The 21,569-nt window shown below is 47.7% G+C and overlaps 1 protein-coding gene across 1 annotated transcript; it reads right to left on the bottom strand.

The window, feature by feature from the left end:
- Positions 1 to 18,803: 18,803 nt before the first annotated feature.
- LOC307145819 (uncharacterized protein) lies at positions 18,804 to 20,922 on the bottom strand (the record flags this gene model as incomplete). The annotated part of the gene is made up of 3 exons (XM_079849414.1): positions 20,704 to 20,922; positions 20,161 to 20,609; positions 18,804 to 20,015 (listed from the first exon to the last, which is right to left on the bottom strand). Exons 1-3 carry the CDS (start codon positions 20,876 to 20,878, stop codon positions 18,804 to 18,806), a joined length of 1,836 nt encoding a protein of 611 aa, XP_079705540.1. The 5' UTR covers positions 20,879 to 20,922.
- Positions 20,923 to 21,569: the final 647 nt, after the last annotated feature.

Raw genomic sequence — 21,569 nt, 5'->3', positions numbered from 1 at the left:
TATACTGCTCATGGCCCTCACAATCTCGACTATAAATGTGAGAAGTGTGAGGTCCACGTCTCGAGCACAGAGCATTTTTAGCTTCCTAAAATCATGTAATTCAGACATGTTTTTATTACAAGAATGTGCTTTGCCCTTTTTAACCCAGTATAGGAAATGGGAGGAGATGTGGACCTCTGGACCCTCATTATGGAGTGGGTCAAATTTTAACCGAAATGACGGGGTTGCTATACTGATTAAAAATCCAAATATCTTGGTAAAGGGCAGCACAGCGGTGAGGGACGGACGGGCACTTTTAGCAAACATGACTTTTTTAGGAAGGGATTTTAAAGTGTGTAATGTGTATGGTTTTACAGAGAAGAATGAAAGGTATGAGCTTTTAGAGGACTTGCAGCCCCACATGCTGGGGAGGGCTCCTCTGGTAGTAGCAGGGGATTTTAACTGTGTTTTAACTAGAGCAGATAGAAAAAGAACAGGGGATGATTTTAAAGTTGACAAAACATCAGTTTTACTGCAAAGTTTAGTTAGAGATTTTAAACTAGTTGACTGTTTTAAAAGTCTGCATCCAAAAGAGGAGGGCTTCACCTGGATCAGTGGTGATGGCACCAAAGCCTCTCGCATTGACTATATGTTTACACGTGACTGCCCACCTACTGATGCTAGATTGACTCCCCTCTACTTTTCAGATCACGCAATGCTATCCTGCACCCTTTCACTAACCACGGACGCGACAGTAGGCAGAGGGATTTGGAAACTAAACTGCTCCCTGTTACAGGACGAGGAGATAGCCAAAGAATACAGGGAGCAGTTTAGCCAATGGCAGACTCTCCAGGACTTCTTTGACTCACGGGCACTGTGGTGGGAAATGGTGAAGGGTAGGACACAGTTGTTTTTTAGAAAGAAGGGCAAAGAGAAGAAAAAAAAGGAAAAGAGGTGCATTGTGGGGCTGCAAAAAAGGTTACAACGATATTTTAATCTGTTAAATAATGGTCTTGATTTTAGCCAAGAAATAAATGAAATTAAAAGAGAAATGTCTGCTCACGAACAAGAAATAAATAAAGGAGTCATACTTAGAAGCAGAGAACAAGAGTTGGAAGAAGGCGAAAAGTGTACACGGTATTTTTTCAAAAAGGTTTTAGCAAAAGGTGGGGGAATAACAAAATTAATAACAGGTGGGGAAGAAGTGAAAGATACGGAGGGAATTTTAAATGAAGTGGAACTTTTCTTTTCAGAACTTTACAATGAAAAAGTAGTACATGATGATGCAATAAGAGAAATGTTAAGCCTTCTAGAAACAAAAATCAATAAGGAGTGCGCTTTTTTAACACAAGATTTTACAGTTCTTGAGTTGTAGAAAAGTAGATGTAGAAGTTGTAGAGTTGTAGAAAAGAAAATGTAGAAAAGGTTTTAAAAAGGGGAAGTCCCCAGGGATGGATGGACTTCCCCTGGAATTTTATGAAACATTCTGGGACATTTTAGCACACAACCTATTGACTGTTTTTAAAGAATTTGACAGACTGGACATACTACCTGACAGTTTTAGATCAGGGATAGTGTCACTCATACACAAGAAAGGTGACAAAGCAGACCTAAAAAATTGGAGACCAATCACTCTTTTAAATGTTGACTGCAAAATTTTTAGTAAACTTTTAGCTAGCCGTATGTCAAGGATTTTAGAGGACGTGATCCACCCAGATCAAGCGTGCGCTGTGCCAGGGAGGAAGATCACCGACAGCCTGATTTTGATAAGAGACGCAATCTGTTTTGCGAGAGACAGAAACAATCGGCTAATAGTTCTAAATTTAGACTTTGAGAAAGCATTTGACAGAGTCTCGCACCAGTACCTGTCTCAGGTATTGGAACAAATGGGGCTACCAGGGAGGTTTTTAAAGTGGGTGGGGATGCTGTACAAAGACATAACCAGCAAAATTCTTGTAAATGGGCACTTGACAAAAGCAGTAACTGTATGCAGTGGCGTCCGTCAAGGGTGTCCGTTATCTCCGCTCTTGTATGTGGCTTGCATCGAACCACTGGCACAGCTCTTGAGAAGGGACCAATGGATCAAAGGACTGAGAATACCAGGCACAAAAGGACTGACAGACTTGAAATGTGTTTTATACATGGATGACGTGACAATTTTAACAACCGACCTTTTATCAATCCAGAGAGCACTTGACCTGACTGACCAATACGGGCGGGCCTCTGGAGCAAAACTAAACAGGAACAAGTCCGAGGCCCAGCTTTTTGGACCATGGGGTGACATAGACACGACAGGACTAGACGTGAATTTTAGGGAAACAGACATCAGGATTTTAGGAGTAAAGTTTGACAAAGAAGGGAGCGGACAAGGAAATTGGACAGAAATGGTAGGGAAAGTAAGACAACGACTGGGCTTTTGGAGACTACGGACGCTGACATTGGAAGGAAAGATTTTAATTTACAAAGCTGTGATCTTACCCTTGTTTTTATTGCTTTCCTCTGTTTTTAGTCCACCAAGGCTCTTCCTCCTGACAGTCGAGAGGGCTGTGTTTTATTTCTTCTGGGGGTCAAAATGGGAGCGCCTGAAACGAGAAGTTGTGAAGAAGAGGAAGGAGAATGGAGGGAAAGGCCTCCCTGACCCCTATCTGTTTTTAGCAAGTAGATTCGCAGCACTGCATTTTAAATACGCAACGAACCCCTCCAGAGAAAACAAAGCAGCAGCAATGGTTAGATTTTGGATGGGGTCGTACCTACGAAGTTTGAAAGTTTTACCTGTTGATCTGACTATCCCAGTGTCTTTTAACCTCCCACAAGAATATTGTTTTATTAAAACCTTTTTAAAAAGACATGTTTTAGAGAATCAAGATGTCACGGTTTTAACTAACCATAAGTCCTTAATCTCTCTTGTGCAGGATCGCGAACCGGTGAGTCCAATTCCAGGCCTCACACTAGGTGAGGCAAAAAACGTTTGGAGGAACGCAGCCCACCCAGCTCTCCAGAACAGGCTTAAGGACTTGTCGTGGATGGTGGCTCATGAGATCCTCCCGGTCAGGGCTGTTATGCACTCCAGAGGCATGGCCAAAAACTCCACCTGCCCACGGTCCGGATGTGGTTCCCCGGAGACCGTGCGGCATCTGCTCTGGGAGTGCGGCGCTGCGCGGGACCTGTGGGCCAAGACCGGCCCCCTGTTTTTCCCGTGCCTGCCAGCGGGTGGGGCCCAGGTGGACTACAAGCTCGCCATCCTGGGGGTGGGTCAGGGCTTGAAGGAGCTGACACCACCAACATTTTCCTCGCTCTGGCTCACCCTAAACGTGATCAAGGATGCCATCTGGGTCACCAGAAACCTGCTGGTGGGGAAACGCGTGACGGTCCCCCTCCACGCGTGCGAGCAGATGATAACAACAACGCTGCAGGGTGGGCCGCACGTCGTCATTCGGATGGGGGGGCCGGGGTCGCACGGAGAAGGTCCCGGCCGCCACCGACCCTGGCCGCCCGTAGATGCACCCTCACCACACCGGCTACGGGAACAGCGGGCCAGCGGGCCGGAGGAGAGGGGATCTCCGCTGGGCACCGGAAGCGGGGAGTCCGGAGCCTGTTCTGGAGACCTGGTGTGAATGGAAATTCTTGATAGGGACTCACCCGCGACCCTGTACAAGAGATGATGTTTTAGTTGGCATTTTTTATTGTTTTACATTTTTTATTTCTATTTATTTTCATCCATTTTACCTTCTTTTAAACCAAGCATTTTTACATACATGGACTTTTACACGACACACCACACAAAGCAGATTTTTTAAATGTTAAATGTGTCATTTTTTGTTTTAAAGACGTGTATTGTTTAAAAGAAAAAATGTGAAAACGAAATGAAAATGTGACAATAAACTTTTTTCGAAAGAAAAATCTGTTCTTATCAGTTTAATATCTGATACGTGCCCTACCCGGGCACCATATATTAAATTGATTTTTGGAACTGGGAGATGGAATAGGGGCTTGCTCCGTCCACTCCACGCATCGACCCGGTATTGCAGTACTTCTGGGAACGGTGCACCCGCCCTTAAAGTGTTCAATGAAAGAAATGTTTTATAGTCTTGAGTGACAGCAGACGTTCATGGAAGTATGGGTGTCGTAGGTGATCATATACAACACTGGTAAAAGGTAGAAGGGTGGTGTGAAAATAAATAAAAAAAAGAATAAACTCTGTTCTTTGTCAGTTTAATATCTGATTCGTCCACTCTCCGGGGACTGCGTATTAAATAGATTTCCGGCTCATGGAGCCGGATCCGGAGCATGAAAAAAAAAAAAAAATGGAGGGGGAAAAAAAGAAGACCGTCACTGCACATTTTTGATGTCTCTCTTATCTCTTGGAGTCTTTTACTCGCCGTCGGTGAGGATTGCGAAGAGGGACAGGGTGCCTCTGACTGGAGGCCTGGGAATTCATACTTACCTGGCAGGGGAGACACCATGATCAGGAAGGTGGTTCACCCAGGGCGAGGCTCGGCCATTGCACTCCGGTTGTGCTGACCCCTGCGAATTCCCCAAATGTGGGAATCTCGACTGCATAATTTATGGTAGTGGGGGACTGCGTTCGCGCTCTCCCCTGGACGCACACTGGTTAAAAGAGCAGATTGTTAAAGCGCCACTTATTTTTATTTTTTTCCTCTTCTTCTGATGGTTAATGAAACCTAGAAGGTCCGGAGAATTGAACTGCAGAGGTTGATCGAGAGATAGAAAGCAATCTGCGAAAGTAGGCTTGTTGTTTTGTTTGTTTGTTTGTTTCTTTCATTCTTCAAACAATCTCCAATATTTACCGAACGCTTTGATTGACAGCGGTGGTCCAAAGTTGTTCAGAATGAGGAGTTCTGTCATGTGGTATGAATACCTTGTGCACGTGTCAAAAATCACGTGATACACAGTCGTCTATGGCCGTATTCAAGTTTTTTCTGCTTACAGCGCCACCAAGTGGCCACATCCCTTTTCACGTGACCACGGGCTGAGCCCGTACACAGGTGTACCGACTTGGGTGTAATTGTCTCTCTGCCGTCGGAGAGTTATAGCCATTTAAGTAAAGCCCGCCTCGCCCACTGCCAACGTTTTGGCGTCCCGTCGCCAACGGGAATCGAAATTCCCACTTTTTTTCCGGTCACTGTTGGCAGTCAGACTCCAGAGAATCTTCCTGCACCGGTTTGGGTCAGATTGGGCAAACGACCCAGGACTACTGTGCAAAAGTAGGTTTTTCAGAAAATCCCAAATACCCGAAAATCTCGCCAGCGCGACCCCCCAATCCGAGGCGTGCGTCTCGTTCGGCCCGAGCCAAGGATTCCGGTGATGTAAGACACTTGGGTCTGCGACCGGCGCTTCAGGAGTTACGAGCCATTTGGTGCTTTTGAACGATGATGATCCAAAATCCCAGGTTGCACTCCAAAGTGTCGTGTTGTGCACTCTGTTGTGACCCATTTTCGGTGAGCTTGTTTGTTGGCGACCTTAGGCCCTCTCGCCGCGGCCCAGGTGGGCGTGGCCTTTGCCGGCTCCCCCGCCTCGGCGTCATTGTGGCATCGCTTCTCGGCCTTTTGGCTAAGATCAAGTGTAGTATCTGTTCTTATCAGTTTAATATCTGATACGTGCCCTACCCGGGCACCATATATTAAATTGATTTTTGGAACTGGGAGATGGAATAGGGGCTTGCTCCGTCCACTCCACGCATCGACCCGGTATTGCAGTACTTCTGGGAACGGTGCACCCGCCCTTAAAGTGTTCAATGAAAGAAATGTTTTATAGTCTTGAGTGACAGCAGACGTTCATGGAAGTATGGGTGTCGTAGGTGATCATATACAACACTGGTAAAAGGTAGAAGGGTGGTGTGAAAATAAATAAAAAAAAGAATAAACTCTGTTCTTTGTCAGTTTAATATCTGATTCGTCCACTCTCCGGGGACTGCGTATTAAATAGATTTCCGGCTCATGGAGCCGGATCCGGAGCATGAAAAAAAAAAAAAAATGGAGGGGGAAAAAAAGAAGACCGTCACTGCACATTTTTGATGTCTCTCTTATCTCTTGGAGTCTTTTACTCGCCGTCGGTGAGGATTGCGAAGAGGGACAGGGTGCCTCTGACTGGAGGCCTGGGAATTCATACTTACCTGGCAGGGGAGACACCATGATCAGGAAGGTGGTTCACCCAGGGCGAGGCTCGGCCATTGCACTCCGGTTGTGCTGACCCCTGCGAATTCCCCAAATGTGGGAATCTCGACTGCATAATTTATGGTAGTGGGGGACTGCGTTCGCGCTCTCCCCTGGACGCACACTGGTTAAAAGAGCAGATTGTTAAAGCGCCACTTATTTTTATTTTTTTCCTCTTCTTCTGATGGTTAATGAAACCTAGAAGGTCCGGAGAATTGAACTGCAGAGGTTGATCGAGAGATAGAAAGCAATCTGCGAAAGTAGGCTTGTTGTTTTGTTTGTTTGTTTGTTTCTTTCATTCTTCAAACAATCTCCAATATTTACCGAACGCTTTGATTGACAGCGGTGGTCCAAAGTTGTTCAGAATGAGGAGTTCTGTCATGTGGTATGAATACCTTGTGCACGTGTCAAAAATCACGTGATACACAGTCGTCTATGGCCGTATTCAAGTTTTTTCTGCTTACAGCGCCACCAAGTGGCCACATCCCTTTTCACGTGACCACGGGCTGAGCCCGTACACAGGTGTACCGACTTGGGTGTAATTGTCTCTCTGCCGTCGGAGAGTTATAGCCATTTAAGTAAAGCCCGCCTCGCCCACTGCCAACGTTTTGGCGTCCCGTCGCCAACGGGAATCGAAATTCCCACTTTTTTTCCGGTCACTGTTGGCAGTCAGACTCCAGAGAATCTTCCTGCACCGGTTTGGGTCAGATTGGGCAAACGACCCAGGACTACTGTGCAAAAGTAGGTTTTTCAGAAAATCCCAAATACCCGAAAATCTCGCCAGCGCGACCCCCCAATCCGAGGCGTGCGTCTCGTTCGGCCCGAGCCAAGGATTCCGGTGATGTAAGACACTTGGGTCTGCGACCGGCGCTTCAGGAGTTACGAGCCATTTGGTGCTTTTGAACGATGATGATCCAAAATCCCAGGTTGCACTCCAAAGTGTCGTGTTGTGCACTCTGTTGTGACCCATTTTCGGTGAGCTTGTTTGTTGGCGACCTTAGGCCCTCTCGCCGCGGCCCAGGTGGGCGTGGCCTTTGCCGGCTCCCCCGCCTCGGCGTCATTGTGGCATCGCTTCTCGGCCTTTTGGCTAAGATCAAGTGTAGTATCTGTTCTTATCAGTTTAATATCTGATACGTGCCCTACCCGGGCACCATATATTAAATTGATTTTTGGAACTGGGAGATGGAATAGGGGCTTGCTCCGTCCACTCCACGCATCGACCCGGTATTGCAGTACTTCTGGGAACGGTGCACCCGCCCTTAAAGTGTTCAATGAAAGAAATGTTTTATAGTCTTGAGTGACAGCAGACGTTCATGGAAGTATGGGTGTCGTAGGTGATCATATACAACACTGGTAAAAGGTAGAAGGGTGGTGTGAAAATAAATAAAAAAAAGAATAAACTCTGTTCTTTGTCAGTTTAATATCTGATTCGTCCACTCTCCGGGGACTGCGTATTAAATAGATTTCCGGCTCATGGAGCCGGATCCGGAGCATGAAAAAAAAAAAAAAATGGAGGGGGAAAAAAAGAAGACCGTCACTGCACATTTTTGATGTCTCTCTTATCTCTTGGAGTCTTTTACTCGCCGTCGGTGAGGATTGCGAAGAGGGACAGGGTGCCTCTGACTGGAGGCCTGGGAATTCATACTTACCTGGCAGGGGAGACACCATGATCAGGAAGGTGGTTCACCCAGGGCGAGGCTCGGCCATTGCACTCCGGTTGTGCTGACCCCTGCGAATTCCCCAAATGTGGGAATCTCGACTGCATAATTTATGGTAGTGGGGGACTGCGTTCGCGCTCTCCCCTGGACGCACACTGGTTAAAAGAGCAGATTGTTAAAGCGCCACTTATTTTTATTTTTTTCCTCTTCTTCTGATGGTTAATGAAACCTAGAAGGTCCGGAGAATTGAACTGCAGAGGTTGATCGAGAGATAGAAAGCAATCTGCGAAAGTAGGCTTGTTGTTTTGTTTGTTTGTTTGTTTCTTTCATTCTTCAAACAATCTCCAATATTTACCGAACGCTTTGATTGACAGCGGTGGTCCAAAGTTGTTCAGAATGAGGAGTTCTGTCATGTGGTATGAATACCTTGTGCACGTGTCAAAAATCACGTGATACACAGTCGTCTATGGCCGTATTCAAGTTTTTTCTGCTTACAGCGCCACCAAGTGGCCACATCCCTTTTCACGTGACCACGGGCTGAGCCCGTACACAGGTGTACCGACTTGGGTGTAATTGTCTCTCTGCCGTCGGAGAGTTATAGCCATTTAAGTAAAGCCCGCCTCGCCCACTGCCAACGTTTTGGCGTCCCGTCGCCAACGGGAATCGAAATTCCCACTTTTTTTCCGGTCACTGTTGGCAGTCAGACTCCAGAGAATCTTCCTGCACCGGTTTGGGTCAGATTGGGCAAACGACCCAGGACTACTGTGCAAAAGTAGGTTTTTCAGAAAATCCCAAATACCCGAAAATCTCGCCAGCGCGACCCCCCAATCCGAGGCGTGCGTCTCGTTCGGCCCGAGCCAAGGATTCCGGTGATGTAAGACACTTGGGTCTGCGACCGGCGCTTCAGGAGTTACGAGCCATTTGGTGCTTTTGAACGATGATGATCCAAAATCCCAGGTTGCACTCCAAAGTGTCGTGTTGTGCACTCTGTTGTGACCCATTTTCGGTGAGCTTGTTTGTTGGCGACCTTAGGCCCTCTCGCCGCGGCCCAGGTGGGCGTGGCCTTTGCCGGCTCCCCCGCCTCGGCGTCATTGTGGCATCGCTTCTCGGCCTTTTGGCTAAGATCAAGTGTAGTATCTGTTCTTATCAGTTTAATATCTGATACGTGCCCTACCCGGGCACCATATATTAAATTGATTTTTGGAACTGGGAGATGGAATAGGGGCTTGCTCCGTCCACTCCACGCATCGACCCGGTATTGCAGTACTTCTGGGAACGGTGCACCCGCCCTTAAAGTGTTCAATGAAAGAAATGTTTTATAGTCTTGAGTGACAGCAGACGTTCATGGAAGTATGGGTGTCGTAGGTGATCATATACAACACTGGTAAAAGGTAGAAGGGTGGTGTGAAAATAAATAAAAAAAAGAATAAACTCTGTTCTTTGTCAGTTTAATATCTGATTCGTCCACTCTCCGGGGACTGCGTATTAAATAGATTTCCGGCTCATGGAGCCGGATCCGGAGCATGAAAAAAAAAAAAAAAATGGAGGGGGAAAAAAAGAAGACCGTCACTGCACATTTTTGATGTCTCTCTTATCTCTTGGAGTCTTTTACTCGCCGTCGGTGAGGATTGCGAAGAGGGACAGGGTGCCTCTGACTGGAGGCCTGGGAATTCATACTTACCTGGCAGGGGAGACACCATGATCAGGAAGGTGGTTCACCCAGGGCGAGGCTCGGCCATTGCACTCCGGTTGTGCTGACCCCTGCGAATTCCCCAAATGTGGGAATCTCGACTGCATAATTTATGGTAGTGGGGGACTGCGTTCGCGCTCTCCCCTGGACGCACACTGGTTAAAAGAGCAGATTGTTAAAGCGCCACTTATTTTTATTTTTTTCCTCTTCTTCTGATGGTTAATGAAACCTAGAAGGTCCGGAGAATTGAACTGCAGAGGTTGATCGAGAGATAGAAAGCAATCTGCGAAAGTAGGCTTGTTGTTTTGTTTGTTTGTTTGTTTCTTTCATTCTTCAAACAATCTCCAATATTTACCGAACGCTTTGATTGACAGCGGTGGTCCAAAGTTGTTCAGAATGAGGAGTTCTGTCATGTGGTATGAATACCTTGTGCACGTGTCAAAAATCACGTGATACACAGTCGTCTATGGCCGTATTCAAGTTTTTTCTGCTTACAGCGCCACCAAGTGGCCACATCCCTTTTCACGTGACCACGGGCTGAGCCCGTACACAGGTGTACCGACTTGGGTGTAATTGTCTCTCTGCCGTCGGAGAGTTATAGCCATTTAAGTAAAGCCCGCCTCGCCCACTGCCAACGTTTTGGCGTCCCGTCGCCAACGGGAATCGAAATTCCCACTTTTTTTCCGGTCACTGTTGGCAGTCAGACTCCAGAGAATCTTCCTGCACCGGTTTGGGTCAGATTGGGCAAACGACCCAGGACTACTGTGCAAAAGTAGGTTTTTCAGAAAATCCCAAATACCCGAAAATCTCGCCAGCGCGACCCCCCAATCCGAGGCGTGCGTCTCGTTCGGCCCGAGCCAAGGATTCCGGTGATGTAAGACACTTGGGTCTGCGACCGGCGCTTCAGGAGTTACGAGCCATTTGGTGCTTTTGAACGATGATGATCCAAAATCCCAGGTTGCACTCCAAAGTGTCGTGTTGTGCACTCTGTTGTGACCCATTTTCGGTGAGCTTGTTTGTTGGCGACCTTAGGCCCTCTCGCCGCGGCCCAGGTGGGCGTGGCCTTTGCCGGCTCCCCCGCCTCGGCGTCATTGTGGCATCGCTTCTCGGCCTTTTGGCTAAGATCAAGTGGTCTGGTCAGGTGGCTGAGACAGTGATCGCCTCTTGTAGGAACTTGGGCTCGTGTGTTGCTTGTTGCACATAGCCCGCAACCTTCAGGAGGTACATTGACAAGCGGCTTTTAAGTGACGACTCGTTCTCCGAGGAATCTTCTTTTAAGGTAAGCAGGTTTTATTAATTAATTTATTGTATATTTATTGTTTGGTTTTAGCCGCCGCAGGCTGGTGGTGCCTCCAACATGTCGGCTGCTCGTGCCGGCATGAGGAGGCACCACAGCGTGCGTTTTAAATTTAAAGCAAAAGAGGATGGCACTCTCCCGGCCATGTCCAGACTGGACTTTTCTAGGAAGTGCATCCAACAGACTCTTGGTTTTAAAGTTGTGGACATAAACTGCCTGTTGACTCTGCCCCTGAATCATGGCTTTGATGTAAGCTTTGCTTCGGCTTCCTTGCTAAGTACTTTTTGGACTCGGTTTGAAATGTGTAAAGCCAATTTCTCCATGTTCACTGTGGAAAAACTGACTGATAATTCACTGAAAGTCGTGATTGTCAGGATGTTTAATGAAACAGTAAGTGGAGATGACATTGCTGTATGGTTGGCAAGATATTGCTCTATTCGTGGACAACCAGTCAAGGTTTTAGATGAAGACGGTATCTGGAGCTGTGCGTGGAGAGTGCCCATTAAACAATGGGCAGATCCCAACAGCTACCATGGCCTGAGTCATATACCTTCAATGATTGTGTTGGGAGAGAATAGAGGCTACATCCATTACCAAGGGATGCCCAAGCTATGCCGCAAGTGTGGCAAACTTGGACATCTCGCCGAGGCATGCCAAGAAGTAGTGTGTAGGAAGTGTAGAGAAATTGGGCACATTTTTGAGGAGTGCCAAAATGGCAGAAAGTGCAACCTCTGTGGAGAATCATCCCATCTCTACAGAGACTGCCCTAAAAGTTTTGCCAACAAGTTAAAAAGCAACAAAATGGCCGCCCCACCCAAAGAACAAACAATTGAGGAGGCGGGCCCTGAGGTTTTGGCGGGAAATTCAAACCCCCAGCCAGCCTCAGGGATTGGACAAGAAGGAGGAAGTGGGGCGGCCACAGGGGCGGAGTCAATTATGGCAGTTGGTGAGGGGGAGGAAGCCAATCCCCAAAATGAAAATGAAAAAGAAGATAGGGAGGATGAGGAGGAGGAAATGGCTTCCTCCCTAGTAACCGTGTCTGAGGTCAGCGTGTCCACTAGTGGGAGTGAAACCGATGATTCACTCCCCAATGCTCAAGTACAGAAAAGAACTGCGAGATCTCCTCTGGTTCAAACAGAGGAGAAAAAGCTGCGGGTAGCGCATCGGCTAGATAGTTCCCCCGTGGAAGATCTAGACCGAATGTGGCCCGCAGAATCTCCAAATGAAGTCTCTTTTCTGCATTTTAAGCTGAGAACATCGTCGCCAAAGGAGTCGCAAGAGGTTTTCTCTGCGAGCCCTGAGGCGTCTAGCACTTGCCCCCCTGATCCCAGGCTTTCTGGGGAAAAGGAAAGGCAAGTGCAACAAGATGTAACATGATTTTAATTATATCTCTGCAGCCACTTGGTTGCTTTTAAATGTCTCACACCTTTTTAACCATACTGCTCATGGCTCTCACTATCTCCACAATCAATGTGAGAAGTGTGAAGAGCAATATACGAGCACAGAGCGTGTTATCCCTTTTAAAATCTTTTAAGTCAGATGTGTTTTTATTGCAAGAATGTGGTCTGCCTTTTTTAACAAACTACAGGAAGTGGGAGGAGATTTGGACCCCAGGACTCTCCATCTGGAGTGGGTCCAATTTTAACAAAAATGACGGTGTTGCTATTTTAATAAAAAATCCCAATGTTTTGGTGAAGGGCAGCACTGTGGTGAGGGATGGGCGGGCAATTTTAGCTAATCTGACTTTTTTAGGTAAGGATTTTAACATTTTAAATGTGTATGGTTTTACAGGAAAAAACAATAGGTATGAGCTTTTAGAAGACCTGCAGCCCCACATGCTAGGTAGGGCTCCCCTAGTGGTAGCAGGGGATTTTAATTGTGTTTTATCAAGAAAGGACAGAAAGAGGGTAGGAGAGGATTTTAAGGTTGACAAGACATCGGTTTTATTACAAAATATAGTCAAAGATTTTAAGTTAGTGGACTGCTTTAAAACAATGCATCAAAGAGAGGAGGGCTTCACCTGGTTCAGTGGTGACGGCGCCAGAGCCTCTCGAATTGACTATGTTTTTACAAGAGACTGCCCGCCGACCGATGCTACATTGACCCCCCTCTTCTTTTCTGATCACATGATGCTCTCCTGCACCCTTTCACTACCCACAGGTGTGACTGTAGGGGGAGGGCTGTGGAAGCTGAACTGCTCCCTTTTAGAGGATGAGGAAGTGGTTAAAGAGTATAGGGAGCAGTTCAGCCGATGGCAGACCCTCCAGGACTTTTTTGACTCACGGGCACAGTGGTGGGAGATGGTGAAACAAAGGACAGGACTTTTTTTTAAACAAATTGGAAAAGAAAAAAAGAACAAAGAGAAAAGACGCATGATGGGGCTGCAAAAAAGACTGCAGAGATATTTTAACCTTTTAAACAGTGGATTGGATTTTACAAATGAAATTAAAGAAGTAAAAAAAGAAATGTCAGATTTGTCCGAAACAAAGAGTAAAGGTGTCATTTTAAGATGTAAGGAGAGAGAAACAGAAGAAGGGGAAAAGTGTACTAGATATTTTTTTAAAAAGACAATAACACGGGGAGGGTCAATTAATACTTTAAAGACTTGTACAGGGAGGGAAGTAAACACAATAGATTTGATTTTAGGGGAAATTGAAAGTTTTTACAGTAATTTATACACCACAAAAGAGGTACACAATGGCATCTTAGAGGAAGTTTTAGGGTTTTTAGACAAAAAGGTAAAGAGTCCAGATGTGCTTTTATCCCAAGATTTTACTCTTTTAGAAATGCACAAAGCATTAAAAGGTTTTAAAAAGGGGAAGTCCCCAGGTATGGACGGACTCCCCTTTGAGTTTTATCTGACTTTCTGGGACATTTTAGCACACGACTTATTGACAGTTTTTAAAGAATTTGAGACTCTTGACAGACTTCCGGACAGCTTTAGAGCAGGGATAGTTACTTTACTTTACAAAAAAGGAGACAAGACTGACTTGAGGAACTGGAGACCAATCACTCTTTTAAATTATGATTGTAAACTTTTTAGCAAGATTTTAGCTACACATATGTCGACTGTTTTAGAGGACGTAATCCACCTGGATCAAGCATGCGCTGTGCCCGGCAGGAAGATCACGGACAGCCTGGTACTGATCAGAGATGCCATCTGTTATGCGAGAGACAGAAACATTCGGCTAGTAGTCCTAAATCTAGATTTTGAAAAAGCCTTTGACCGCGTCTCGCACCAGTACCTGCTTCAGGTACTGGGAAAAATGGGTTTTCCTGGGAGGTTTATAGCCTGGGTGGGATTGCTGTACAATGATCTGTCTAGCAGAATTTTGGTAAATGGGCATTTATCCAAAGCTGTAAAACTCTACAGCGGCGTCCGTCAGGGGTGTCCCTTATCTCCCCTTCTGTATGTGGCTTGTATTGAGCCACTGGCACAAATCTTGAGAAGGGATAAATGGATTAAAGGACTGGACATTCCAGGAACTGGTGGACTGACGGCGACCTGTGTTTTATATATGGATGACGTGACCCTTTTAGCGACTGACCTTGTATCGGTACGAAGAGCAATGGACTTGACTGACTGGTACGGTCGGGCCTCGGGCGCCAAGCTCAATAGGAGCAAGTCCGAGGCCCAGCTCTTCGGGCCGTGGGGAAACGTTGACACAGGTGGACTAGATTTGGATTTTAAAGACAATGACTTGAAAATTTTAGGCGTAAAATTTGACAGAGAGGGTGGAGGACGGGGAAACTGGACTGACATCTTAGGGAGAGTTAGACAAAGACTGGGCTTCTGGGGACTTAGACAACTGACGTTTGAAGGCAAGATTTTAATTTTTAAAGCTGTGATTTTACCACTGATTTTACTTGTCTGTTCTGTTTTTAGTCCCCCAAGAAAATTCCTGGCCAACCTGGAGAGGGCGGTATTTTATTTCTTGTGGGGGTCTAAGTGGGAACGACTAAAGAGGGAGGTCGTCAAAAAGAAAAAAGAGAATGGCGGGAAAGGCCTCCCAGACCCCCACCTGTTTTTAGGCAGCCGCTTTGCCGCCCTCCACATCCGATACGCCCTGACCCCATCCAGAGAACACAAGACAGCAGCCATGACCCGATTCTGGATGGGGTCATACCTAAGAACTTTGAAAATTTTACCAATTGATCTTAAAAGTCCAGTGTCTTTTAATTTGTCAAAAGAACATAGTTTTATTAAGAAATTTTTAAAGAAAAACCTTTTAGAGACAAATGATGCCACCATTTTAACTAACCACAAGTCCTTAATCTCTCTTGTGCAGGATCGCGAACCGGTGAGTCCAATTCCAGGCCTCACACTAGGTGAGGCCAAAGACGTTTGGAGGAATGCAGCCCACCCAGCTCTCCAGAACAGGCTTAAGGACTTATCGTGGATGGTGGCTCATGAGATCCTCCCGGTCAGGGCGGTCATGCACTCCAGAGGCATGGCCAAAAACTCCATCTGCCCACGGTCCGGATGTGGTTCCCCGGAGACCGTGCGGCATCTGCTCTGGGAGTGCGGCGCTGCGCGGGACCTGTGGGCCAAGACCGGCCCCCTGTTTTTCCCGTGCCTGCCAGCGGGTGGGGCCCAGGTGGACTACAAGCTCGCCATCCTGGGGGTGGGTCAGGGCTTGAAGGAGCTGACACCACCAACATTTTCCTCGCTCTGGCTCACCCTAAACGTGATCAAGGATGCCATCTGGGTCACCAGAAACCTGCTGGTGGGGAAACGCGTGACGGTCCCCCTCCACGCGTGCGAGCAGATGATAACAACAACGCTGCAGGGTGGGCCGCACGTCGTCATTCGGATGGGGGGGCCGGGGTCGCACGGAGAAGGTCCCGGCCGTCACCGACCCTGGCCGCCCGTAGATGCACCCTCACCACACCGGCTACGGGAACAGCGGGCCAGCGGGCCGGAGGAGAGGGGATCTCTCTGCCGTCGGAGAGTTATAGCCATTTAAGTAAAGCCCGCCTCGCCCACTGCCAACGTTTTGGCGTCCCGTCGCCAACGGGAATCGAAATTCCCACTTTTTTTCCGGTCACTGTTGGCAGTCAGACTCCAGAGAATCTTCCTGCACCGGTTTGGGTCAGATTGGGCAAACGACCCAGGACTACTGTGCAAAAGTAGGTTTTTCAGAAAATCCCAAATACCCGAAAATCTCGCCAGCGCGACCCCCCAATCCGAGGCGTGCGTCTCGTTCGACCCGAGCCAAGGATTCCGGTGATGTAAGACACTTGGGTCTGCGACCGGCGCTTCAGGAGTTACGAGCCATTTGGTGCTTTTGAACGATGATGATCCAAAATCCCAGGTTGCACTCCAAAGTGTCGTGTTGTGCACTCTGTTGTGACCCATTTTCGGTGAGCTTGTTTGTTGGCGACCTTAGGCCCTCTCGCCGCGGCCCAGGTGGGCGTGGCCTTTGCCGGCTCCCCCGCCTCGGCGTCATTGTGGCATCGCTTCTCGGCCTTTTGGCTAAGATCAAGTGTAGTATCTGTTCTTATCAGTTTAATATCTGATACGTGCCCTACCCGGGCACCATATATTAAATTGATTTTTGGAACTGGGAGATGGAATAGGGGCTTGCTCCGTCCACTCCACGCATCGACCCGGTATTGCAGTACTTCTGGGAACGGTGCACCCGCCCTTAAAGTGTTCAATGAAAGAAATGTTTTATAGTCTTGAGTGACAGCAGACGTTCATGGAAGTATGGGTGTCGTAGGTGATCATATACAACACTGGTAAAAGGTAGAAGGGTGGTGTGAAAATAAATTAAAAAAAGAATAAACTCTGTTCTTTGTCAGTTTAATATCTGATTCGTCCACTCTCCGGGGACTGCGTATTAAATAGATTTCCGGCTCATGGAGCCGGATCCGGAGCATGAAAAAAAAAAAAAAAATGGAGGGGGAAAAAAAGAAGACCGTCACTGCACATTTTTGATGTCTCTCTTATCTCTTGGAGTCTTTTACTCGCCGTCGGTGAGGATTGCGAAGAGGGACAGGGTGCCTCTGACTGGAGGCCTGGGAATTCATACTTACCTGGCAGGGGAGACACCATGATCAGGAAGGTGGTTCACCCAGGGCGAGGCTCGGCCATTGCACTCCGGTTGTGCTGACCCCTGCGAATGGCCCTCCGCTGCACAGTAGTGCAATTGAGAACACTTGTAATTGGTTAATTTTCTATACTTAGTCACATGATTATTTCTGTTTACTTTCTAGGTTCCCACACGTGTCAGGGAAATCTCCGGTGATGACATCATGAAAGCTATATACTACGACAACGTCATCCATTCATGCTATAGTAAATCATGTCTAATTATTTTAAATAATTATGATATATAACCTTAAAATGTAAATGATTTTTATCACTAATTTACTTGAGTATTTCCTTGAGTTTTCATGTTACTTATATGTAACTTTAGTTTATCATTGTGATTGCTTTATTGTACAGAGTATATAAACTAATATTATGATGAATTTCTGTGCACCCCAATTTTCCACACCAATAAAGTATATCAGTTTACTATGGATGTTCATTATTTAATATAATAGCATCATGTAGTTGTTCCTTTACAATGGTGATGAATTTTTGATTTGGTGTAATTATTCAAAAGTTGCTTCATTCATATAAATAAAAGGACACTTTTTAACGATAAAACAAATGATCACTTTATTTAGTTACATAGAATAGAACATATTACGTAAGAATATAGGGCAACAGTGCAGAGAACCAAAGGTGCCGTGTTAAAAGGCTACTTGTAAGAACAGAACACACAGAACACCTCTTCAATAAAGTGCATGAAATAGGGCAACAGTGCAGAGAACCAAAGGTGCCGTGTTAAAAGGCTACTTGTAAGAACAGAACACACAGAACACCTCTTCAATAAAGTGCATGAAATAGGGCAACAGTGCAGAGAACCAAAGGTGCCGTGTTAAAAGGCTACTTGTAAGAACAGAACACACAGAACAACTCTTCATGATGTGCATGAAATAGGGCAACAGTGCAGAGAACCAAAGGTGCCGTGTTAAAAGGGCACTTGTAAGACCAGAACAAACAGAACACCTCTTCAATAAAGTGCATGAAATAGGGCAACAGTGCAGAGAACCAAAGGTGCCGTGTTAAAAGGCTACTTGTAAGACCAGAACAAACAGAACACCTCTTCAATAAAGTGCATGAAATAGGGCAACAGAACACACAGAACACCTCTTCAATAAAGTGCATGAAATAGGGCAACAGTGCAGAGAACCAAAGGTGCCGTGTTAAAAGGCTACTTGTAAGAACAGAACACACAGAACAACTCTTCATAAAGTGCATGAAATAGGGCAACAGTGCAGAGAACCAAAGGTGCCGTGTTAAAAGGCTACTTGTAAGAACAGAACACACAGAACAACTCTTCATAAAGTGCATGAAATAGGGCAACAGTGCAGAGAACCAAAGGTGCCGTGTTAAAAGGCTACTTGTAAGAACAGAACACACAGAACAACTCTTCATGAAATGCATGAAATAGGGCAACAGTGCAGAGAACCAAAGGTGCCGTGTTAAAAGGCTACTTGTAAGAACAGAACACACAGAACAACTCTTCATAAAGTGCATTAAATAGGGCAACAGTGCAGAGAACCAAAGGTGCCGTGTTAAAAGGCTACTTGTAAGAACAGAACACACAGAACAGCTCTTCATAAAGTGCATTAAATAGGGCAACAGTGCAGAGAACCAAAGGTGCCGTGTTAAAAGGCTACTTGTAAGAACAGAACACACAGAACAGCTCTTCATAAAGTGCATGAAATAGGGCAACAGTGCAGAGAACCAAAGGTGCCGTGTTAAAAGTCTACTTGTAAGAACAGAACACACAGAACAACTCTTCATAAAGTGCATTAAATAGGGCAACAGTGCAGAGAACCAAAGGTGCCGTGTTAAAAGGGCACTTGTAAGAACAGAACACAAAGAACGTAGAACAGTAAAACTTGCACACAAGAACTATATACACTATTTACAACGGGCCAGTCGCTCACTCCTCCAATCCGTCCACTACAGAGACAAAATGTTCATAGTTTTTAAACTCTCTGTTCTCCAGTCCTTTGGAGGCTGAGCGGTTTATCGCAGGGCAATATGTCTTTTTTTTGTACTTTTTGTGTCCCTGGATTCTTTGCCCACACACCTTGCAGGTCGGTAGATGCTGCACCCTTGTTAGCTTAACGCCCAGCCCTGTGGGGTGGTCTGCCAGCTTCCGCTTATACTGTGTGGATCGAGACCACGATGATCCAACCACAGGGTTCTGTCCAGAGGCCGGCTGAACTGCTGGCCTGATGGGCACAGGCGGAGTGACTGGGCACAGGAACGCCTGACCTGCAGGCACCATGGGCTGGGTGGATGAGGGGCCTGCAGACTGGGAGATGAAGGGCAGCACAGGCCTGGTGATGGTGGAGGTGGCGGGGATTCTCCTCACCGGCAGAGGCAGTGGTGGCTGAGGAGGAGGCTGTGGAGGAGGCTGTGGCGTCGCCACCAACATGTTGATCCGTCCCTTCAACACCTTTGTGCCGGCTGTGCTGGGCGTGGGGACATACTCCATCACGGGGTAGTCAGGTGGAGGGAGGACGGCAGGCTGGCGCGGTGCAGGAGGCAGCTCTTCAGACGACACCGAGGTGGTCTTGGAGATGACGACTGGCTGCTTGGTGGCGTGCAGGTTCACCAGCCTCTCCTGCTGGCGGATGAAGTCCCTCACTGTTTTTGTGTTTATTTTGGGGAGAGGGATGCCTGCCTTGCACAGGATTGGGTCATCCACCAAGACCAGGTGCTGGATCCTGTCATAGGCCTTGAGGATGCTGGCCTTCTCGGGGCTGGAGCGAGAGGCCTGAGGGGAGCGCAGCCACAGAAGCTTTACAAGCACGTACATGAGGCGGTTGTGCTGCGGGCTGATGTCCTGCTGTGCTGGCGCGTACCTTTTGGCCATCTTCACTTTCTGGACCAAGGCCGCGTCAGCAAGGTCATCCCTCTTTGTACGGCAGTACAACGTGTTGCCCCAGTGTGTGCGGTACAGCTGGTGGTATTTCTGTGGCTGCTTGTCATGCTCCTCCACCGCATTCCAGGCCTCGAGGACACGGTTCCTTTGAGCGGTGTTGAGGAGCAGCTTCTGGTCTGTCAAGCCGACCTCCACCAGCGCAGCACAGAATGCCTCCAGCTTTTGAAACCCCGGCAGAGGATTGTCACTGCAGACATCCTCCTGTAAAACACAGAGACACACACACACAGAGAGAGAGAGACAGACAAACGTAGGTAAGTTGCAATGCACACAATGTCTTGTTTTTCAGCGGTCACATTTATCGTCTGATATTCTCTTCTATCAGACAAGTAGGTACTCTACTCACAAAGGCTGGAGGGTTGACCGTAGCAGTCTCACTGCTGGTTAGTGTGATGCGGGGCTCGACAGCAGGATGGTCCTCATCGCTCTGATATGCCTCGTCTTCTTCGGCGTCTGGGTCGGCCTGCCCAGGCTGAATGACCTCCTCCTCCGGCCCAGGACCGTCGTTGACGATGCCCTCAAGAGAGAAGGCCTCCCCTGTGCTCTGGCTGAAAAGATATTCGAGCCCAAGCAGCTCATCTGACTGGACGTCGGCCGGGGCCCGGAAGTTCTCTTCCACCGTCTCACCAAACAGCTGCTGGCAGCGGGAGTTGAGGCGGTCAATGAGCGGCGCCGAGTAGACCCTGTTGTGCCGGCCTCTGCCCCCAAACACGGCGTCCGAGCTGCGGTCGGAGTTCCACCTGGCGATCCCACTGATGAGGTAGACCTGGTAAGGCCGTGCCGCACAGTGGGGACCTGAACATCACAACAACAGTATTATCAGAATGATATAAAAGGGATATGTGTTGTCTTTTTGCTGTTAAACTAGTATTTTTCCCCCTTAGATTACCTGGAATCATATGGGGCAGCGAATTGTGGAACCCCTCCAGGCTGTTGCTCCCACGCAGGCACTTATAGTATGGCAGGTCCACACCGTTGATGGTCGTGGTGCGGGCAACCCGGTACATGGCCATGCCTGGTGGGTCCTGGATGCATTCCAGGTGTCGCTGCTGGCTGGCCCACATCTCATCAATGGCTGCTGTAAACACAAAAACACATAAACATGCATGGCGAGTTGTCATTTTGCACATATTGATGTGTGTGTGTGTGTGTGTGTGTGTATGCGTGTGTCTATGTGCGTGCATGGGAGGTGTTTTTTCTTACCAGGGGACTTGAAGAGGCTGACCCCACTCTCATCGAGCCCTGCTGGACCCTTGAGCTCTTCAATGAGCAGGTGGACAAGACGAAATGTCTCCTGGGCACCGAGGGTGAGACGCCGGACATGATGCTGGAGCTGGTCCCGGGAGATGTAACGCCGGACCACATCCTCATCCGTCACCACCTCCATTGTGGCCAGGTCTCTGGCCCTGACAGCCGTGATGAGGAGCTGGAGGTCCTCGCGGTTATATGCTAGCACTGCCCCAACCAGCGCAGACTTGAAGGAGGCGTACTTTGAGTGGGCCTCGGTCCTCAGAGCAGCATCAAAGCGATGGATCCAGTGGTAAATGTCCAGCCTCACCACCATCCCGTCGTCCACCCAAGGCTGGAAGAGCGTCTCCAGGGCCGTCGGACCCTGTGCCTTGCAGCATCCCCGGTCGATGTACAGGATCTTGGGTGCCGGTTGATTGGCGAGCCGGAACCGCTTCACCACGCCACGGCACATGGGACCCAGCTTCTCTACAGACTCCTCGCAGGTGAGGACAAAAGACACGATCT

This window comes from Squalius cephalus (assembly GCF_949319135.1).
Source record: "Squalius cephalus genome assembly, chromosome: 18".
Classification (NCBI taxonomy): domain Eukaryota; kingdom Metazoa; phylum Chordata; class Actinopteri; order Cypriniformes; family Leuciscidae; genus Squalius; species Squalius cephalus.
The sequence above is the reverse complement of the archived record's forward strand: the minus strand, read 5'-3'. Positions and strand labels throughout refer to the sequence as shown.